At 41.1% G+C, this 23,165-nt stretch overlaps 1 protein-coding gene across 7 annotated transcripts in view; it reads right to left on the reverse strand.

Moving 5' to 3' along the window:
* Positions 1–23,165, reverse strand: part of PRKG1 (protein kinase cGMP-dependent 1) — a 1,199,334-nt gene that overhangs the window by 39,513 nt on the left and 1,136,656 nt on the right. For all 7 annotated transcript variants that reach the window (XM_025441421.3, XM_025441420.3, XM_025441422.3 and 4 more), the window contains one exon: positions 13,233–13,329. In XM_025441421.3, the coding sequence (XP_025297206.1) occupies positions 13,233–13,329 (97 nt within the window). The remainder of the gene's footprint in view (positions 1–13,232; positions 13,330–23,165) is intronic.

Genomic DNA, 23,165 nt, shown 5'->3' on the forward strand with positions numbered 1-23,165 from the left:
ACTCCCAGGATCTGGGCTCTTAACCAGGAAGTCAGGGAGCCTGAGGACCACTGGTGGAGGTAATTCAACAAACATGGTCTCTTGTGCTGAAGTTAGTTCTCTGAAAATTTTTCTCCTGATAAGCCATGTCCAACTCTCCGAATGTTTCCAAATTTTGCCATCAGAAACAATCTGAATGTCCATGCAGGGAAGCTTGGAAAAATAAGGGCTTAAACGATGACCTAGCAAAGGGAAAAAAGTGAGAGAGAGACCAAGCAAGAAACAGACTCAACTATAGAGAACTGATGGTCACCAGAGAGGAAGTGGGTGGGGTGATGGGGGAAATAGGGGATGGGGAGGATAAAGAAATGCACCTGTCGTGATGAGCACCCAGTGACATATGGAAGTGTTGAATCACTATATTTTACATCTAAAACTAACATTACGCTGTGTGTTAACTAACTGTAATTAAAAACTTAAGTGTAATTCCTTTTTTTAAAGATCTATTTATTTATGAATGAATGAATGAATGAATGATAGACATAGAGAGAGGCAGAGACACAGGGGGAGGGAGCAGCAGGCTCCATGCTGGGAGCCCAACGTGGACTCAAACCTGGGACTACAGGATCACGCCCTGGGCCAAAGGCAGGTGCTAAATCACTGAGCCACCTAGGGATCCCCCAAAAAACTTAAGTGTAATTCTAAGTCTTCATTTTTATGGAAAAACATAGCCCCCAATTAATTTATATGTAATTAATATATATTATATATTAATTATATAAACACAGTTTATATATTATATATATATATATGTAATATATATATAAAGATACAGGATACAGGCCAGCATACATTTTATGATCCCATTAATAGTATTTGTATGTACATGTGTGTATGTGTGTATCTATATGTAAAATAAATCTAGGAAGAGACCATCAGAAATGTGTTTCCCAGTTTTTTTAAAGATTTTATTTATTTATTCATCAGAGACACACACAGAGAGAGGCAGAGACACAGGCAGAGGGAGAAGCAGGCTCCATGCAGGGAGCCTGACATGGACCTCGATCCCAGGACGCCAGGATCAGGCTCTGGGCTGAAGGCAGCGCTAACCTGCTGAGCCACCCAGGCTGCACCCCCCCATATGTTAATAATGGTTTTCCCTTAGGGAAATTTTTAGTCCTACTTCTTTTTGGTTTTTTTTTGAATTGCTTAACTTTTGCGCAGTTAGCATATATCCCTTTTATGAAGAGACAACACAATGACGCTCATGGAAAATAAATTTTAAAGTCTCCCTTACATTGTACTACCTATGTATTAATGTCTGGTTCTCTCAAAGGATTCCAGTTCAATGGGAACAACTCTGTTAGAATTCCATGAATGCAAAGACCTTGAGAAATTGTATATGGCATAGCAGTGTATTCAAGTTTGGACTGAACCACACTATTCATCTTCTTAAAGGACTTGCCATATTCTTTTGTGCAACAAAAACTCTCAGGGTAAATTACAGCTACTTGTATTTACTAGGTCTAAGCTCTTAGGCTTTATTATGAAAGTGTTTTCACAAAACTGATCCATGGAGAATTTCACAGTGAAATGAAGTTTGTTTTTTTATTTTTCCAGTTGGTCAAACAAAGTGCCTTAAGTCTGCTCCTGTGAACTTGAGATAATGATGATTTTGTAGTAGGGTCAGCTAGAGATAGGAGATACGTGTTGTGTGGAAACAGGCAAGTGAGAGAGGAGGAAAGAATGTGTGCCTCTCTTCTCCTTCCTCAGGAATCCTTCCTAGCCTGGCTGGGTCGTATGCTCCCAGCTGTCTTCCTTTGCAGAGTAACCCACCCCACCCCCCCTAATGTGCAGGGGAGGGCACTGGTTGAAAGTGGGCGCTCTGACATGTGGCTACTTGTGTTTAGATCTCAACCATTGGGGCACCTGGGTGGCTCAGTGGTTGAGCATCCGCCTTTGGCTCAGGTCGTGATCCCGAGGTCCTGGGATCTAGTCCCACCATCGGGCTCCCGCAGGGAGCCTGCTTCTCCCTCTGCCTGTGTGTGTCTCTGCCTGTCTCGCTGTGTCTCTCATGGATAAATAAAATCTTAAAAAAAAAATAAAGTGGGTACTTGTAAACAGTATTTTACTCTTAAAAATCATAATTAAATCTGTTTTGATTAGTTGTCCCAACCAATTAAGGAAAACAAAAGAACAGGAAAATCTGTCTGAATTTAAGAAGACTTTCTTTCAAAGAGGAGGGAAAGCCAATGTTATCACAGTGACTCAAATAGCTTCTTGGACATGACAAACTCATGAGCTCATATATTCAGGAGAAAAAGGAAGCAAAAAGTTTTAAGTGCATAGAAAACTTGTATTCTATACATTAACATTGGATTGTATTCCTCAGTGTTTCCTAACCAAAAAAAAAAAAAATGCTAATCCTTCTATGAGAATTATTTTTCTCTGTGTAATAGTACTACAATTTCCGGCAAACACTACTACGGTCGTGATAGAAAAATCCCCTGTGCTTAAAACTTCTTTTCTCACTAGTTGCTCATACGGTCTTACCCCTCATCTTTCTCTCTGAACTGCATGATAACATCAGACGTTCTCTTTCCCTTAGTCAGTGTCCAAAACTTAAGAATGAATCATGGCATCTGGTTTGTTCCAAAGGACGCACAAGGGAGGAGAGCATGAGGGACTTGTCACAGCCCGTGTGACACAGATCCAGCTGACGCAGAGAATCCAAAGGATGGATGATGAGTTTAAACAGATGCCAGAGTTTAAAAGCTTTTCAGACAGGAGGAATAGAGGCATGGCACCATTACACAATTTTACGGTAAGGATTTTATGTGTAAAACTTATTTCATAGATGACCACTAAGTGGTTTATATATACGTAAATGCTCGTGTGTACCATTCAGATCAGAGGAGCATAGAAAAAAAAATAGCTTATTTTATCTGCGTTTTCCTCTGTCATTTGCACAAGTGACGATCAAGAGAAGGTCTCTTTTTTCCTATCTTTGTTTTCCTTCCCGTGTTCGCCTCAACCCCTGGTCAAAAATGCCAGTTCCGTTTGCTTTATAACTTGCCTTCAGACTTAAAATTCAGTTCTGTAGCAGGAAATGTTTATATTATTAAATTCAAACTGATCAGACGCCAAGTAAGACTATTTTCATAGAGGAGATAGTTTTCAAAAAAGACATTTAACTTTTAGTTTGGAGGAAGATCAGGAAAAGAACGTCATATGTTTCTATTTTTAAGTACAAAATGAACAAATGGTTGGGCTATTTTATAGAAGTCACTTGCAAATCAAAGAATACTTGTGCTTCTCTTATTCAGGAATTAGCACTGATTCATTTTGACTCAAAAGGCTACCTATATTGAATCAAAATGGTTTACATTTTGGAAATGTACAATTTAAATATATCATTTCTCTTCCACATAGTATCTGTGTAAAATAAACCTTATTTCCCTTTGTAGTGATTACTAAAATCAATACGATAAACTTCATTTTCCTTCATCACTGACACAAAAAGACACCTAGATCAATGGAACAGAATTTATGGTAAATTTATCACAAAGGAGGCTAGAGTATACAGTGGGGAAATGACCATCTCTTCAACAAATGGTGTTGGGAAAACCTGATAGCCACATGTAAAAGCATGAAAGTGGATCATTTTCTTACATCATACACAAAAATAAACTCATAATGGATTCAAGACCTAAATGTGAGACCTGAGCCATAAAGCTCCTAAAAGAAAACATAGACAGTAAGCTCTTTGACATCATCCTAAACAATATTTATTTAGGAAACAATAAAAAATAAACAATTGGGACCACACCAAAAGGAACAGCTTTTGTACAACAAAGGAGCCCATCAACAAAACAAAAAGTAATGTACTAAATGGGAGAAGATACTTGCAAATGGCACATCTGATAAAAGGTTACTATCTAAAATACATAAAGAACTTCTACAACTCAACGACAAAAACCGAACAATCCAATTAAAAAATGGGTAGAGGAGTCAAACATTTTTCAAAAGAAGACCCACAATGGCCAATAGACACACGACAAGATGTGTGAAATCACTAATCCAAGTACCAAACAACAGTGTCCTATTAAACACCTCGCACCCGTCAGAATGGCTGAAATCAAAACACCAGAAACAATAACTGTTAATGAGGATGTAGAAAAAAAAAGGAACTCTTACGCACTGTTGGCAGGAATATACATTGGTACAGCCACTGTGGGAAACAGTATGGAGCTTCCTCATAATATTAGAAATATTATATGATCCAGTAGTTCTACTAGTATTTACCCAGAGTAAACAAAAACACTAATTCAAAAAGATATCTGCACCTCTGTGTTTACTGCAGCATTATTAATAGCCAAGATATGAAAGCAACCTGTGTTCATTGGTAGATGAATGGATAAAGAGGATGTGGTTGTGTGTATATGTGTATGTACACACACACACACACACAGGAATATATTAGTCTTTTTTCATGACTGATAAAAAAGGATGAGATCGTGCCATTTTCTACAACATGGATGGACCTACAGGATATTATGCTAAGTGAGATAAGTCTGACAGAGAAAGATAAATTCCATATTATGGACTGTTATTTGGAATCCAAAAAATCTAAACAAATAACAAAAAAAAACCCAGCCTCTTAAATAGAATGAACTGAAGGTTGCCAAGGGGAGGTTGGAAGGGATAGGCAAAAAAAAAAAAAAAAAAAAAAAAAATTACTTTCCCTTATTATCAAATCATCAAATATTTTCTTGTCCCAACCGATACTTGATTTCTATGCCCAATCTCATTCATATGCATAAGGAAATACTACACGCAGTTGTCAAACTTGCTTACATATTTCTAAATCACTAAAATATTTCCCATAATTCTACTTATTCTAATACTTAAAAGCACACTTCTAAACTAAAATTTGACATAGACGGAGTTGACTCCTATGTTGATGCTTCAGTTTCTTTCATTTACTGACTCTCCGAAGGTTTGAAGTGAGTTGAAATGAAACAGAGACTCCTCTGTTGCAAAATTCAGCTCCCTGAAATGTGATCGGGGTAACTCATGAAAGTGTGTGTGTTCCCGTCATGCTTTTGAGACATAAGGCATAAAGAACTTCGGGGGTGTTTCTGTTACGTACGGGAAGAATTTTAATCAAATGGCTTATAATCGGTTCTTAATGTCTTGATATGTGTTATACTGAAACTTTACCCTGATATTAAATAGCTTGTGCTTCCCTGGTTTTGTATTTCAAAATTTTCATAAGTTTTAGTACAAGTACAAATGTACTTCAAACACTGTTGAGCCAGTTCCAGTATTCAGTATTTTTTGCTCATGCTGAACAGTCACATTAAACATTTAAGCTGCTCTGTCCATGTGGAATCAGGGATGGGCCGTGGCCACGCAGTGGCTCCCCCTGGTTGAGTTTATTTGATTCCTTTTGGGGGCTGATGGTCTCTCTCTGCTCTTGCTGGGAACTTGCAAGGCAGCTGCCTGGCGTAGGGGGCTCAGAGCCAAGCCACCCGGCCCTTGGAAGCTCCTGATCTCAGAGCTCCATGTTCAAACTAACCTGCCCTATGGGTCAGGGGCAAGCGGGGATATTAAGATGAGGGACACAGCACGAATTTGCAATAAATCACACGTATACAGTTGCTGAGCCACCCTGGCACTTACAGAATGGCTTCCTCATATTGTTCCCCCCACAAAACAAGATAAGATGAAATGGTGTAAGACCATGGCTATTTTCAACATTACTAACATATTTCCCTTCCTGTGAACGAGAGCTCCCTTTAAAGTGTTTAGATGAAAAAATAAAAATAAAAATAAAGTGTTTACATGAAATTTTCAGGGACATGGACTACATCTTGGCCCAAAGTAAACGACTTTATTCAGAAGCGAAATTATGATGTTTATTTTGGGGAGCAGCTCCCCCTCCTAAAAAGAGCCTGTCCCGTCTACCTTATGGTGTATTCTTTTATTGCACAGGTGGAAGTTGAGAGCAGAGCCCACGTTTTATGCTTTCATCACCTGATCTGATGCCCCCAGATGCCTAATGCCTCCCTGTCTGACCTCCTCTAGGAATAGAACAGAGATACCCCCGGCTGATGGGGGCTAAGGCCATTTCCCCCTGCTCCTCCACACCACCCCTGGGCGGTGGGCCACTTGCTCCGGCGGCCTGTGAAGACATGTGGCCCTCTGTGTTGTAACGTCTGCCTGGAATGGCCTTTCCCAGCTGTTCACTTACATCCCAACCTATGTAGGACCTTAGGACCTGGCGTGATTCCCGGGCCGCCTTGGGGCCTCTGCGACCCAATCAGCTCCAAATGGTCTCCCTCTTTCTGAAAGACGAACCTGTCTCCATAATTTAGAAGTCAATACACCACTAAAGGATTTCATGTGCTCTTTGTCATGTGTGTTAGTCTTATTTTCTTATTTACAGGGAGGCAGAAATTCCTTAAGGGCAGGAATCACCTCTGCTCTTTCTGATCCCACAAAAAAAAATATATTGAGGGATTTTATAGTTGCTAAATTTTTGCTGAATGTGATGTGCCCATAAATTGTTCCAGAAAACATAAGAGAGACCAAAATGTTAACTTTTTGGATACACTCTTTTATCGCCCCATCGTAACCCTTGGAAAGACATGTCTAGTGCCTTCCAGATTTACACCAATCTTTCTAGAATAACACATGGTTTTGGAGGAGCAAAGAACATTTTACTTTACGACACTGATGTACAATATTTTTAATGAGAAATATCCTTTTCTGTAGATAGTATATAAAATTGGTAACTTCAAAAGATGCATAAGCAAGTAACGATCTGTAGTGTGTATTGAATAAATTACAGTCTACAGTAACAAGATGAATTAATACACGTTTATTAGCCTAACGTCAAAGTGGAGATGACTTCTCAGTACACGTTACAAGGAGCAAAGCCAATCTTAAGAGGTGCAGGATAGGTCGTGACCGCACCTGTTAGGCTCCTCTAGGGCCTACTGAACTGGATTGTCATTGGCCACCTGAGCAACATCCTTAGAAGTCAATGCTCTTTGTGACAATAAAGCATTTGTGTCAGCTTATACTCTTTTGAAGATTGCACCTAAAATGAGGAATGACCAGGGAAAAGGCTGGGTTTGACCCAGACGAACTTCTGAGTTTCCAAGGAGTGCGGAGCCCTGGCTCGGCCGGGTGAGCCAGGCCCTTACGGCAGGTGTCCTCTGCAGTGCGTCCCTGGGGGTACACGTGGCAGTGGTGCCCCGCCAGACCACAGCTATTCTGTTTCACTGCCCCGTGGCCTGCCAGTGAAGAAGCTCTCAAATGTTTTCATCTTACGTGGTGGGGTTTCCCTTTGCAGTTAAGCTGTTCGCCTTTCGTAACGATGAAACAAAACTCTGCTGAGCAAACCATGGATTTAGCACCTACTATCTTCCTTGATGACCTTTCGTTTTCTATTGGTGGACACAGCCCTCCAGGCCCCCCTGCATGTGACTCCGGGTGCCAAGCAGCTGGACAAAATGCCACGCTGGGGCTCTAGATCCACTACGGCCCTAAGACCCGGGTGAGGCGAGTCCTTGCGACTCGCTGCCACCCTGCCCTCTCCTGCACTGTCCTCTCGTGGGGCTGGAGCACAGGGGGCCTGTATGGTCCACTTGGCAAGAGCCAGACCCTCATGGTGCCCCATTGGGGTTCCAGGGTTTAAGAAGACTGGGGAGGAACTGGGTAGGATTCAGCAGAAACTGTTTCCTATTGAGAGATGAAGAGGTGGAGCTTGTTAACAGAGAAGAGAAATGGGTAAATACGAGCAGGCGACCTCAGGTGTACAAGGCTCAGCGGGGGAAAGATTGGGAATGGTTTCCCACCTCCACTCACGCCAGGTGTCCTAAGGGAAGGAGCTTCGTGCTTTGTGGGGATTTAACAGAAGCCGTCACTGAGGTCATCTGAAGACCTCAGGCTCTTTGTTACAATGGAGAAATGTTTCTACCTGGGTACTCAGCAGAGCAAGGGAGGAAAAAAAGAGTAAAATTATTCCATTCCCTTCCTTTTCTGTGGGTAGAGTTGGGGATAATAGATAGTTATCATTAGCATATTTTAGTAATAATAGCATCACAACACTTACTGACCTATGGTGTGAAGTTCTCATTAGGGGCTTTCACTCATTTAATCTTTGTAACCTTGTGACGCTCATGTCCTACTATTATCCTCAAGCTGGAGAAGGAGAAACTGAGGCCTGGTGGTCAGGGACCTCTGAGCAAGTGAGCGAGCATGCCCAGAGGGGAGGATCGGAACCCAGAAGGTCTGACTCCGGAGCTATTTCAGCCACGACAGTATAATGGCTTTTTTTCTTTTTCTTGTCCTCCACATTTTACCACAGAAATAAGAGCAGCAAAATATTCAAAGAAGGAAGAGCCTCTGAAAGCTCGACAGAGGCCGATATGAATAGGGGATAATCACAGCATCTATTCTAGATTTGGGTTATTATAGGTTCTTCAATTCTAAAGGAAGTTTTTTAAAACAAAGATGTACATGTGATGACGTCTGTTCGATTTCATCACGGTGGCTGTTGTTGGGTGTGATAAGAATCTAAATATTGTTAGAAGCCAGGATGAGAAAGCTTCTAGTTAAAAAAAAAAAAAAAAAAAAAAAGTCCGTAGTTCAAGGCAATAACAACAGCCCTTTCACTGACCGCATGGTCTTAGGCTCTATGCATTAATCCTGATTTCCTTCTAGTAAAAGCGGATCGTGTCCCATGTCCCCCTCCCAGGGTAGCTAGACAGGTGAAATGATCTACTGGATGTGGAGCCATATGAAGGTCACAGAGCAGAGTTCAGATGCAAGGCTTGATTATTTTAGTAAGGAAGTGGTGTCATTAATTTAAAAACATGATTAATATCAGTTTGTCAATACCCCCCCCACTGTCGTTGCATTTGACAAGAGCGTACCGTGATGCCTCAAGTCCTTTACGTAGATGCCCTAATTCTTCCTCTTAGAGATGCAACCTCCCCCGAGATGTCTTGCTCTTCCATGCGCTGCGCATATGCTGCTCACACTGTGCTCACTGGATTATTTATCAGTTTACGTGACTGTCTTTCCCGGGAAACTGAGTCCCTAGAGGCAGAGACTGTTTTACTTTAGACTTTCTAAGTTCGAGCAGACAGGTTGCTATAGAAATATATAATAAATGATATAGAGAGAATATAATCCAAGAAGACAGAGATTATGTCTGCCATATCTTTGTCCCTATAGTTATCTAAGTACGGCGTGCTGGTATCGGAGGCCTTGGATTGCTGAATTAAACAATTAAATATCTAATATCTAAAGCAACCACATCCGGGTTGCTAGGTTAAAAAGGGTGATTGGTGCAAATCTATTCTGAAAAGCAAGCACTTCTCTGACAAGAGCAAAAGTAAATTAGGAATGTGACCATAGAGCAATGGGCCCAATTTGTTTTGTGATTATAAAATCAATCTCCTTATTTTGCAGTCATACCTTGTAAATTAAGAGGATTACCGAGGTGTCTTATAGCAGTGCCTACTGCTTTAATGCGTGAATCATCTATTAAAAAAACACACAACTGAGTTCTTTTGCTGAAAGTGTTATTATAAACGAAATATGGTCTCCTGCAAGATAAACAGGCAGCACTGAACAAATTAAAAAGCCCATTCTTCAAAATTTAAAAAAAAAATGGTCAGAAAATATGGTTTCTGCCAAATAACAGAAAAAAGCAGTACAGATGACTTCCCGGAGGTAATAGTTGTGAATAGGACATGTCTGATAATCAACTCACTAAAATCAGTTGTGCTATAAGCATTTATGAAATAAAATTAATAGCTTCAGAGCAGAATTCTCATTCATATAAGACCATTTCTTCAAGCCTCTGGTCTCATCACTGGACAATTATTCAAGTTTCTGTTATGTGCCAAGATCACATTCTCCCCTCCAAAAACTGGCAATGAACTATTTGACAACTGTCCTGCCCGCAAAACCCTCTGGCATCGGAATTCATCTAGATTGACATAAATAATAAAAAATTAAGACATGCTAAGAAGCCTTGGCATATCATCATGCAAAATAACACAGAGCTAATCGGTAAACCAAATGATGACAAAACTCCTAACTTCGTCCTACCAGGAAATGGAGGTCAAATTTAATTTAATTTAATTTAATTTAACATTCAAATTTAATTCTCCAGAGCCAATTCAAAAATTTATAAGATTATTATCTATACCTGGGAAAAGGATTTAAATATTATCATAAAGTTAACGCGTCACGTGGGTTTCCTGGTGTTATTTTCCGGAGGAAGAAACATCATTGCTGAACGAAGGACCGGTAGGTTCAGGTGTCCATTCAGGTCCACTCAGGTGTCCAAGGTACCCTTGGTCCTGCACTGTGTCTATACCTATGTGAAAGTATGTGTCTATACCTACGTGAAAGTAGTCCATGTGAAGGCAGGACTCTCAAGCGTACCACGCTATAACGTGGACCAAAGTCTCTTGCACGCACTCTTCTCAGAGGAGAGTGAGGACAAGTCTACAATCACAACGGAACCAAGCTCTTCCTGGTCCCCCTCCTGAGATGAGTGGTGTGGGTGCTGCTCTGAAGCTGACTACTGCCCCCTGTACCACTGTTGCTGGGGGTTCACTCACTCTACACTACGACCACGGTATGTGTCATCACAAAGTGCTGAGGCCAGACTCCCAGTTCTGGCATCACTGGGCACATGTAAGACAGGAACGGTCACAGAGGAGAACATTTTTCATTCCCAATAACGAACATTACCAGGAGGTGAGTGACTGGCAAGGACTAGAGACAACGGATCGGAAGGTAAGAGTCATCACCTAAACGGCTGGCGATCTAGCCACTGAACAGGGAAGACAGTCTGGGTATTCGGATTTTCATAAGGTGTTTCTTGTTTGGTTGTTTTTTTTTTTTTTTTTTTTTTTTTTGGAAGTGTGAAGCTACACGAGATGATGAGATCACTTTCTAATGTACTGGTTGTGCCTCATGGCCCTTCATGGATTTATCATTCATGGTATATCTGACATTTTTTTTGCAAACTGGACCCCAACTACAATTATTTCCTGAGGTCATGGTTTTCATTAGTCTATACACATCTGTCTGTGTAGAAGAATAAAATATAACATCTAAGAGAGGAAACTTAGGCTGAGCTACTGTTGACTCCTCCTGGGATGGAGATAATACATGTGTGTACACACACGCACACGTGTATTTTGTCTCCTTAAACCACCTTACATTTTATATGGCCACATTGAACCTAATTTTCTGGTTAGTTGTTTGTGCCTCCTCACACATTTTTGAGGGAACTCTCTAGAACTTTTCCACTGTCAGCCTGGCATTTAATTGTTCAGCTGGAAGTGGTTTCAGTGTCTGTGAGCAAATTTTCAATATTTCAAAAATCCCAAGTCAACTCTTATATTCCATAAAATACTGAAAACATACAGGTCCCCGACGTGAGATCCTCAGGCCCCCAAGGAGTCCACAAATTTGTAACAGTAAATTATTTTAGTCAACCGAAACAACAATTCTGTTGACCACAGTCTTTAAAAAATAATTCAGAAACTACAAGTCATAAAATCAACCTCTGGGGGAGTTCTGCCTTTTATAGTGCTTCCTTGAGAAAGGGGTTGAGACACAAGCAAGTGTGTAAATGAACACATCAGACAATAAGCTCTTCCTGGCAAAGATCTTTACCCTCTGAGCTGTGTTTATACGCTTCAACACTCCAGTACAAAGATAACACTAGTAATAAATCTTCACTAGCTCTACGAACAGTTAGATTTTGTCACAGAATCAAAGTTCTTGAAAAAAGCAATCTAAGACTGTGTTAACTGGAAGAACTCAGAGAAACGAGTTTTCCTCAGCCCTGGATTTCTATTTCAACAGCCAACAAATCCTCACTATGAAGTCAGAAGTCAAGTCAGAAGCAGCCCGACTAGAGCGTCTCCCACCAGTGTTAACGGAAGCAGGGGGCCAATTCCATGAAACTCATCAGGACCTGAAGTTTTCTTGTCTAATGTTTTCCTTGTCCTGTTATTTTGTCTAATGTTTAGGTAAATGGCATTTTTCTCGCCTGTCAAAGCCAGAAATCCCACGGCAGCACAAAGGGACAAATATCAAACATAGCGCTGGGTCAATCTACTTTTATGGAAGGGGATTTCTCTTGTCACCTGATGGCAACAGTAACTGTTTACTGCACTGTACAGGGAGTTCCTAACATACTGTACTGGTGTCTGGTATCAGGGGCTCCTCCATGCTCAGCAGAGAGGTGGAAATTAATCTGCCTTCTCAACTAGGGTTTCTACCCACACAGTCTCAGAACACGCCAAGTCCCTTACCAGAATACTTTTTTTTTTTCTGGTTTATACTGTGATATACGAATTCTTATGTTTGCATTTCTAAGACACCGCAGGCTATGCTTGCATTTGGTTGATACATTCATGCAATATGTTGAACGAAGAAACTTGCACCAAAATGTCCTCATCATCCTAACACTTACCTGTATGTGTCTGAGTAGATAAGTGTGTGTGAAATATTCAAACCATATGATCTAATATGGTGTATATACATATATTTAAAATACCTAGAGTTACTCTAACTGGGTGCTTGCTGAATTACAGAATACTACAACATTATTTATGTTAAATTTTTAAGGCAGTATCAGACATCTTTAATAAAATAGAGATTTTTACTCATTTATCTACTTCCGTAGCTCTGAGCCAAATCCTCTAACGTAATCATGAGCTCGATCTGTAACTACAATAGTGATAATGTCAATATATATAAAGGAAATGAAATACAGGAATATGTATTATATATATACACGTATGTATGAATCTACATATAATATAAAAATATACATATCCCACTTATTTCCCTCTCTCTGTTTACATTTCCATGCAGGTAGGGCACATGATTACGTGGGTGAGCGCAGCTCAGAACTAAGGAAGCAGAGCAAAAGGCGCTTTATGGCTCCTTGTTAACGGGCTTACCTTTCGTTTACAATGAAGAGGTTTTTCTAAAAAATCAAATTGTCTATATTTGATGGGTAGTTTACGGGCTCCGTAACACACGGCGCACCGTACCTGTTTCACACTCGGGTGTGCTGACACGAAAGCGTTTGGTACTGATTCAGGGACAGTAACACTTAACGACGAGAGAGTAGAGGCATCTTAAAAAATACAAAAGGAAGAGGGGCTCCCGAGAGCAGGAAAAGCAGAATCACCTACCAGCTCCACGCGTCCGAAGCCTCCGACGCCGAGGGTGTCGATGATGTTGAAGTCAGACAGCTTCAGGTTGGCGAAGAAAGCAGCTTCGGCTTCGTATCTGGATTTTTTGATACGAAAAAATGGAAATTTCTTAGAGGTGCAAACACGAGAACCACGCACGACCGACCCGGAATGACAGGACTGTGGTACAGGGTTTACCTGTTCCAATTCCATCTTGCTTCTAGAGTCTGGGCTTCCTCCCAAGCATAATTGGTCCCCGTTGTGCAGAAAAACCAAGATTTGCACTCGTTTCCCAAAGGAGGATAAGACAAAGGACTTGGTGCCTGCCGGTCAGGGGACTGAGACGGCCCGTCACCCAGTCAAAGGTACATCGCAGTGTTTTCCTGCGCGTCTTCTTGTGAGCACGGATTGTTGGGGTGGTTCTTTTTTGGTTTTGTTTTGGAATTTGTGGTTTTGTTTGGTTTTGTTTTTGCCGTTCAGCTTTTGGATGGCAGTGTCTCATGAGTTTCCCCTATCCACAGGCTGGCAGTGGCTCCTATAAGTATTTATTAAAAGCAGCAAGATCACTGAGGTCTCTGGGGCGACATCACAGCCAGGTTTTAGGAAAACAGATCCGAAAAGCGGAGGACTGATGTGCCAATGTCTGAAATGGAGGATTTCGGAAGCATATTCCTAAAAGCGTTCCTAAAAAGTATCTCCCCTCCGTTTATGTTTACCCACTGCCTCTCAGCTCGTAATCCCAGGGCCTTTCTGTTTGCCAGTTTCTTATATGAGCGGTGTGGAGGAGCAAGGAGGGTGCTCCAAAGCCTAACTACGCTCCGGGCGCATCTGACACATGCGAGTGGCCAAAATAAGCTTCTCCTCATGAGACAAGTGAATATGAGAGGCTTAAAATATCTTCTTGTTAAAGGCCCTACTATTTTTAGAAAGGGCAGGAAGGCCTAACAGTGAAGATGACCCTCCCTCTCACTCATGGCAGGTCAGGGAGTAATTCAGCTGTCTCCAAAATAAAGTATTTGCATAGCTCTGTGTAACCCATGACCTTCAGCCAGCCGGTACCTGATTTGGCCTGGGCTATAGATAGATCTGATGAATGCACTTGAGAGGATGATCCTAACCCCGCTCGTTTATGTCAGTTTTTGGAGAGAGTCCCCCATTGGCACGCTTGGCGGTAAGCCACGCGGCATTTTGGCTATTCCTTTATCATCAAACACAAAAATTTAGACTCTCCACTCGGGGGAAACGTGAAACATCTTTCCAGGTGAGGTTTTAGCATTCTCCAAGTTACAACCACAGTTCCGGTTTTTTAACAAGCCTTGACAGACTCACGCGAGGGTACCAACAACCCAGTTGTCATTGTTGGCTGGTTGTGCGACATCAACCCCCTCTAGCCAGCCTCTGGGCTGCTGGCGACCCCTGATGGCTTGGGTGGACGTCTCTCACTAATCACACAATCAAAAGATCAGCATAGTGATGCTGGAGACGGTTGGCTCGAATGGAACATAAGCAGCAAATGTGCATTTCTGGCATTCCAACTGGCCCACGACTTTTGGAAAATTAAAACTCCATCCCATTTAAAGGGCCAGTGGCAGAATTTGCTTCAACAGGTGCTTTACAAGGACATCTGTCGGGATCAGACCCTGAGACCCTGTGACCGTTTGTATGTGGTCAAGCATTTCCTGGAGGGCTAGATAATCAAATTCTAAATGAGACTGTTTTTGAATAATCCTATGCTCTTGCTGGATTTGGAGATCTCAGATACGAAAAGGGGAAACTGAGGCTATTTTAATGCCATTTTACATATTTGAAGTGTGGTGTGCTGACAATTCCCAAAGATCCTCCCGGACTCTCACTCTTGGGCTCTGTCAAGCTTGGCTGGTGATACATCTATACAAGTGATCTTCAGCCCCTTGTGCACACCAGAACCCCCCCGAGCATCTGCCAGAACCCATGTAATCCAGGTCCCACCACAGACTGAGTGAATCAGAAAACTCTGGAAGCAGTACCCAAATTCCCGTATTTTTTTTTTTTTTAAAGCTCCCTCGCTGATTCTGATGTACAACAGACATTGAGAACTATAGGTCCAGCCTCTCTGAAAGCCAAAGGAATTAACTGTGGGAGCATTTTGGGGAGGATTAAAATGGCCCTGGGGAATCAGGAGCTGCCTAGTGAGTCTGGGGGTGCCGAGGGTGTTGGGGACTCTTACAACTTGTTCCGGGCTCCTGCCCTCTGATCCTAGACTCACTGAAGTGACCAGTAGTGGCTAACACAGCTTAAAAAGAAGGAACACTGCTAAAAACAAAACATACAACCCCCCCCCAAAAACAAACAAACAAAAAACCCAACAAAATAAAACAAACCCACACAAATCCAGAATGCAGAAGTCATAAGGTAGCTGCTTTGTGTTTGTGTTTCTACAGAAAAATCCTCTTGACTTTCTTTGTTTATACGCACTCTCTGATTAATTACTGATGGTAATCTCCTTAATGGCTTTGGATATATTAAATCTCATTTTAAATAGTAGACATTTTCTCTGTAGCCATTAAAATCCACCTAAACATATACTGCTCCTTACACTGAAAGCGCAATTAGCGTTAAAGAAAATATTTCATGTTTTAATGAAAAGAGGTTGGTGACATTGTAATCATACTTTGCTAATTACTTGGCTAATATCACTTGGTGACTTTTTAAAATACTACCTAGAGGGATGATTTTATCTAGTGGTTGGTGAGATACATTTTGAGGGGCCTTTGGATAATGTGCTCTTGATGCTCCATTTCATTCTGTTTGCATCGGGTCCCAATTCTCAGAGAAATCAAACAATGTAGCAATACTACCACAGTGGGTTTTATTTTTTCTTTCCCACCAAGGACATGTTAGTTGCTCAATATTGTGTGTTTATTTCTCATTTAGATTATTCTTTATGGACAAGAGTGATATCTTTTGTAAATTTTATTTATTTTTAAATACTTTATTTAAATTCAATTTGCCAATATATAGTATAACACCCAGTGCTCATCCCATCAAGTGCCCTCCTCAGTGCCCATCATCCAGTCACCCCAACCCCCACCCACCTCCCCTTCTGCAATGCTGTTTGTTTCCCAGAGTTAGGGAGTCTCTCATGGTTTGTCTTACTCTCTAATTTTTCCCCACTCAGTTTCCCTCCTTTCCCTTCTAGTCCCTTTCACTATTTTTTATATTCCACATATGAATGAAACCATATGATGATTGTCTTTCTCCGATTGACTTATTTCACTCAGCCTAATACCCTCCAGTTCCATCCACGCTGACTTGCTCACAGAGACCCTTTTCCTTTCTGAATTAATAACTGGAAATCACCACGGGAAGGGACTTCTGTAAAAAAGTTAAACTGGATGATTTAGCCTCTTCAGGTACCTACACTTGTTCATAACTTGGAGACGCATTTTCATTCTTTCTTTTCTCACAGGGATTATTTAAAGAGAATTTGAATCCATGGACTTTTCTCAGAGTTGGTATAAGTTTGATTGGGAAAGGAGACTAAATAAATTGGTTAGGTAATGGGTGGTGTTCTATTAAATACATTTCTTTTGCTTGAAGGAGGTCAATGAGGAACCCATATTCCTGATAGGGTGCCCTAACAGGGTTCAAGGAATTAGGCCCAGCTTCATGCAATTCTAAAATTCATCCATACAACAGCGCTCATGAAAGGGACAGTTGCGAAGTGCTAGGGGAAATTCATACCAGTAAGAAAGTTCTCCACATCTGGTTGCCTAAAATCTAGAAAGGGGTACAAAGTATATTTTCTAATGGCCCTCAACTTAGTTTGAGATACTGATTTTTGAAAATAATATTGTTATTATTATTTTAGTATGGGGTGAAAGCTATAGATCCTCTTCTCAGAAAAGCACAAATATCGACAAGCCTTTTTTGCATATGTCAGGGAGCTTACAAACCCCTAAAATAGGTCAACACCACAAAAATGACTATACAGAAAGAAATTAATTGTGTTGGGTGAAGGAGACAGAGATAATGTATCATTTCGCAAATAGTCTTGACCATAACATTCAGCCGGGGCTCTGGGTGATTAGGATCCAAAGACAACTGCTCATCTATACAGGGTGTTTCACTTTAAATAGTGAAACACTAAACTTTTTTTTTTTTAAGAACTGATAAAAAGGAACAAAATTGTCCAGATGCTCCCTGACTTCTTTTCCCCTCATTTTCTGCCTATATACCAAGAAAATTCTAAAAGTGATGAAAACGTATAGCTGTAGGTGTGAAGAGAAGAGCAAGGCATATGGGCGGAGCCCAGAAACAGAATAATCCTGGAATAAGCTCAATCTCTCTCTCTCTCCAACTACCTATCTTATAGGATTAAAATGCCCTGTTTTTAGGAAATAGAAAATAATCATTTTTGGTTTTCCAATCTTCCAATATTACCAGCTTCCACAAAGCCATGGAGTAAGAATCAGGTGTCCTTCATTATTCACAGTTGTTTTTCCACTGTTGCCGTATGTCCATGAATCAATGGGGTCATCATCCCAAACCAACAGAATCAGGCTCTATACCTTAGGAGTGCCCATTATTCTTAAGAATTCTACTTTCTCTCTCTCCCTATTGGAAACCATATAGGATGATTCCACCAGTACAGAAATGTATGGAACTTTAAATTTTATCTTTTTCTTGATATTAGAACAGCACTCATAGCTCAGCATTATTTTACAAAGCAGATTGTATTACGTGCATTTTTAAAGTAAGTGTCAAGGATTCAAAGGAACGTAATAATAGTTCCAGATGGGTTACAAAAGCCAGGAATTAGGGGCCAATGGAACCAAAGGCTACTGTGGACCTATATGCTTTAGCCCCACTCATCTATAATCCACATTGCTTCAGCAGTCTACCCTAAGAGTCTCCAAGGAAAATCAAATAAAGTCTTAGCATTTCCTAATCCACCTGGTGAGGAGTTATCATGGCTTTGCCTGAGCTCATCTGCTATTGGGTGTATTTTTGTTTCTTGTTGGTTTTAGTTTTATCAGTTCCTGGGAAATCCATAAAAATGAAATGCTTCCATCAACACATGGACTCTTATCTATGACTAATTTTCTTATTCCATAACTTCAATAAGTAAGATGAGATTCAATCAAACAATGTCTCCTCTGGACTTAAAAACAAGAGAGCATCCTAGCATATAGACCAAAGTTAATGACTTGTGGCCCTGGCTTTGCCAGTGACTTTGTACTTCCAAGTCATTTAACATTTAAGCCTTTCTAGGAGTATCAACAAATTTACATTTAATAAGGACGAATTTTATAACTCGCCAGAGTCCCTACTTAAATGTCCAGATAAATGCCTAGAAATCTTTCTTTTTAAATTTTATGTGATCAAAGAGCACGGAAATCTATAAACATATACAGAAATAGTAAAAAAGCAGATAAGAACTTTCAGGAAGTGAGCCTTAAAGCACAAAAGACACATACCTGGTCTACAATACAACCAAGATATAATGCTGACTGTCTTGTGAATAAACATTTAATTTGGTTTGCAGAGCATTACGCAGCAGAAGTTCCTGCTTCCATAAAGCTTGGCTCTTTGAGTAATTTGTAGGTCTGGTAAAATAGAAATCCAGCCAGAAAAGTAACTTTCTAGAGAGAAAGTAGAATTGGAATCTGGAGCGATAACATTTGCACATTTAACATAAATGTAATTTAGGCTTAAACTGCAATGCTACTTTAACTGTGTATGTAAAGAGTTTTAGTAAGGATACATCCTTAGTCCCTTGATTCTCAAATGTTTGGAGTTAGATAATCTTAGTCACTAAAATAAAAATGAGTAGTTTTTCTTAAACCTATCCCCAAGCTATCAATCATCTCTTAGTAATTTCTTTATAAAAATTTTCATTGATAACTAAACTTTAAAAGGGGATCTTTCAACTTCATCAGAGAATGGAAGGAATCATTTTATAGCTTAAGGTTTGGACAGTTATTTCCTGTTGAAAGAATCGTGTTTTTCAAAGAAACATTTTATGAAATCCCTGTTAACTTAAGAAACCTTATTTCTAAGATTCTAAACAAAAAGGGATGGGTTCTCATTTATTTGGTCATAAGACACATAGGTAGAGTTGTTCCCATAGTCACTCTTCTTTAAGTAGTAGTGGCAAAAAACATAAAAAGTTTAAAAGTAATTTAAAGAATATAAAGTATTTCATTATGTCAATTTTCTCCAGAAAGTGTAATCTCATCTTCAGGGAATCTGAGATAACATTACTTTGCTCTATTTCAAAAATTGTGGTTTTCAGGAACATAGAAATTTTTTTTAGTACTCTAGTCATGAAATAGTTCTACTTATTTTTCAAATACATTCCCTTGAGGAGATACGGCCAACAGGAATACACAGGAAAATTGCATTTCCCATATCTGCTGAATAAGGATGATAGTAATGCAAATATTCTGCATTTAGAAAGCACCTTTCTTCCAAGGACTTTAAATTTCTCTCGTTTAATTTACCCTCCCTGATTCTCTGTGAAGATGGGATAACAAATATTTTTACTTCTCTTTCGCAATGGGGTGGACCCGTCGTTGATAAGTGGTTGGTTTCAGTAATTAAATAGCAGAAGTAGAGCTAGAATATTTGTGCAGGTTTCAAATCATGGCGTGTTTACAGTTGCTCCAAAAAAAAACTTAATTTACTTTATCTACCAAGATAGTAGAGAATCACACAATCATAGAGGTATCTTTGTCTTGAAGTCCAAAGATACTAATATGGTTCAAAATCTAGACTAACACCACAGGGGAGCTCAGCTAATTCAACCTCTGCATTTTTAAAAGATAAAAAAACTAATTTCAGGGATGGTAAGTGACTTAGCCAAGGTTCCAAAGACTCAGAGACACAGACAGATGTTTTGATTCGCGATCTTTTTTACTCTCTGATTCTTTTTCTATAATACTCCGATAATTGAGAAACAAAGGCAAATGTAAAGTATGTTTAAGTAATATGGTACAATTTATTACAATGGGGACTAATTTTAAGGTTAAGATTAAACTTCCCATTTCTTTCAATATTTTAACCAATATATATTGAACATGACCTGTAAAGAAAAGTCTTTGGATAGAAAAGAGAATTTTCTACTTCAGGGGCAAACTTGGGCTGTCTTTACCCATCTTTTCTTTAGAAACTTAGGCTATGGGGGCACCTGGGTGGCTCAGGGTGTGATCCTGGGGTTCTGGGATCGAGTCTCACCATCGGGCTCTCTGCAGGGAGCCGGCTTCTCCCTCTGCCTGTGTCTCTGCCTCTCTTTCTCTCTCTGTCTCTCATGAATAAATTAAAAAAAAAAAAAAAGAAGAAGAAACAAAATGAAACTTGGGCTATGGCAAACAGAGTCCTCAGGGAAACTGAATGAGAATTTTGCCCCACTGGGTAGTTCTCTGAAGTGGCAGGAGGCAAGAAGATGAGGACAAAGGGACTTCCCTGAGACCTGAGTTACTGGAACCGTAAAGGCCAAAGGGATGGTCATTTTCACCTATTTTATTTGCCCTGCACCTCACCTCCCTGGCCTTGAGAAGTTTGATCTTCACCTTAAAATTAGTCTCCATCATAACCTTCACAGAATCAGAAGACTGAGCTGGGAGCAGGAGGACTAGGGCTCGAACAAACTACTCAGGGCCCACTTGGGTCTCTGGACTCAGAACCTTTGCTGCACAAACCCTCTAGTCTGTTTCCCCTTCATCCCCGAAGGAGTCGGCCTGAACTCAAAGGGACAGGGGACACACAGTCACAGTGGACCAACAGATAGAAGGACAGTAAAATGCAGCGTATGGCAAGAAGAAGATGAGAAGAAACACCACCCTCCCAAGCTGCTGGGGACTTAATAAAAGGACGTGAGCAGGGATGGACCCAGCACAGACCTGGGCAAGATGTTCCCTTTTCTGTAAAGTAAAGAGTTGGCACCAGACATGTCTACAAAGCTCCCTTGCAGCTGGATGGTTCTGGGATGCCGAGTGTCCTGAGCCATACTTTGCAGGAAGCCCTGACACCCGCAGCTACCCTTTTCTTCCTCTGGTTCCTCTTCCCCAGCAGGCCCTCTAGTCCCTGTCTCCTGGAGCTCCTTCCTGCAAGGGGGTCCTGTTCTCAGCTCCTGGTGTGCAAAGGAGGCAAGCAGGAGAGCCCTTTCCCCAGCTGAGATGGCAGCCTGGAAGGACAAGTGCTGCTGTCTAGAATAGAACCATAAATACCGGGCAGCCCCGGTGGTGCAGCGGTTTGGCGCCGCCTGCAGCCAGGGGTGTGATCCTGGAGACTCGGGATCGAGTCCCATATCAGGCTTCCTGCAGGGAGCCTGCTTCTCCCTCTGCCTGTGTCTCTGCCTCTCTCTTTGCTCTCTCTGAATGAATAAATAAATAAATCTAAAAAAAAAAAAAAAAAAAAAAAAAAAAAAAAAAAAAGAACCATAAATACCCGGCACCTGAGACCCTAACAGACTCGAGGCTCCCTCTTGGCCAGCCTTCCTATCTGGATTACGGTTACAAACAGACTTGATAAAAGCCCTGGGATTTGGGGCCAGGCAGCAATCTTTTACAGTACGATGTCCAGGTCAAGGCTATATGGATGTTAACGATCAAGGCTAAGATCATATCGCAACAGGTAAGGACCAGGGACACAAGCCCTGAGTGGAAAAAGCTCTGGACTTGGTGCGCTGTGAGCTGGTATTGTTAAGCTGCTTTCCTTATGGAGCAGACCCAGGCTGCGGCCAGGATTTGGCTCCATCCAGGCCCCATATAACCCTGAACTGAAAGCCCAGGACCAGCCCCAAAGAGCCTCAGTGAGAGGCTGGAGGAGCCTACCCACCTCGACCCATCAGGGCAAGGCCCTTTCCACCAATCAGGACCAGGTGCGTTATTTATCTATTTTTTTTCTGTCCCCCATTAGCATAGTGGAACCCAGGTGGGAACTTTCTTTGCAGGAGCAGTCTCCCTCTCTGTTTAGGGAGGCCAGGTAACTCTCCTCTGTGGGTGCTGTTCCTCCTTTCAGTTTGATCTGTCATCCCAATAAAGCTTCGCCTGTGCCTTTGATTTTGAGGTCCTGCCTCCTTTCTACGTTGCAGGGCCCAAGAACCCAACCCTGGCAACCACATGCGAATTTTAAAGAACCACTAGTGTTCGTTTGTACATGCACAAGTGACAGACACCTGGTACGTAGCCCACGAGCATCACAGGGGACCGTGTCTCCAGTTCTAAATAGTGATTCTCTCGTGATCTTTGAGAACACCACCCATACTTGACCTGGGGAGAGCAGCCTGTACATCTTTTCCTTCGTAGAGAAAATATTAAGTAGAAAAAAAAGAAAATGAGGCAAAAATTTTGCTACGTCAGGTTGCTTAGAAATAGGAAGGGGGTGTTTATCAAATGAACTCAAATAAACCTTTAACAAATAAACCTCAGGAAATACCACGCATTTGGTATCAAGTAACAGTCATCTGAGTGCGGAATCTGGCCCCGTTCTGTGGTGCAGCCAATACAGCTGAATGGGTTTGGGGTGTTTTTCTTTCTTCTTCTTTATTTTTTTTTCTCACTGATATCCATATTTTTATTCAGATTTTCTTAGTTTTTACCTAATGTCCCTCTTCTGTTCCAGCATCCCTCTCAGGCTGCCACATGCCATATTACATTTAGTTGTCCTGTCTCTGGAAATTCCCTTTGGCTGACGAAGCATCTCAGACTTTGCCTGTTCATCATGACCCTCAGAGTACTAAAGGATACTGGGCAGGTGTTTTATGGAATGTCCCTCAAGTGGGGTTTATCTGATATTTTCTCACAATTTTGCTGGGGTGAGAAGTTTTTTTGGGAGGAGGACTACAGAAGTCAAGGGCTGATTTCATCACATAACAAGGATACATACTGTTGCTACCACTTAGCGCTGATGATGCAAACTCCGATTATGTGAGGGAACTCTAGTTTCTTT

This window comes from Canis lupus, chromosome 26 (assembly GCF_003254725.2).
Source record: "Canis lupus dingo isolate Sandy chromosome 26, ASM325472v2, whole genome shotgun sequence".
Lineage (NCBI taxonomy): Eukaryota > Metazoa > Chordata > Mammalia > Carnivora > Canidae > Canis > Canis lupus.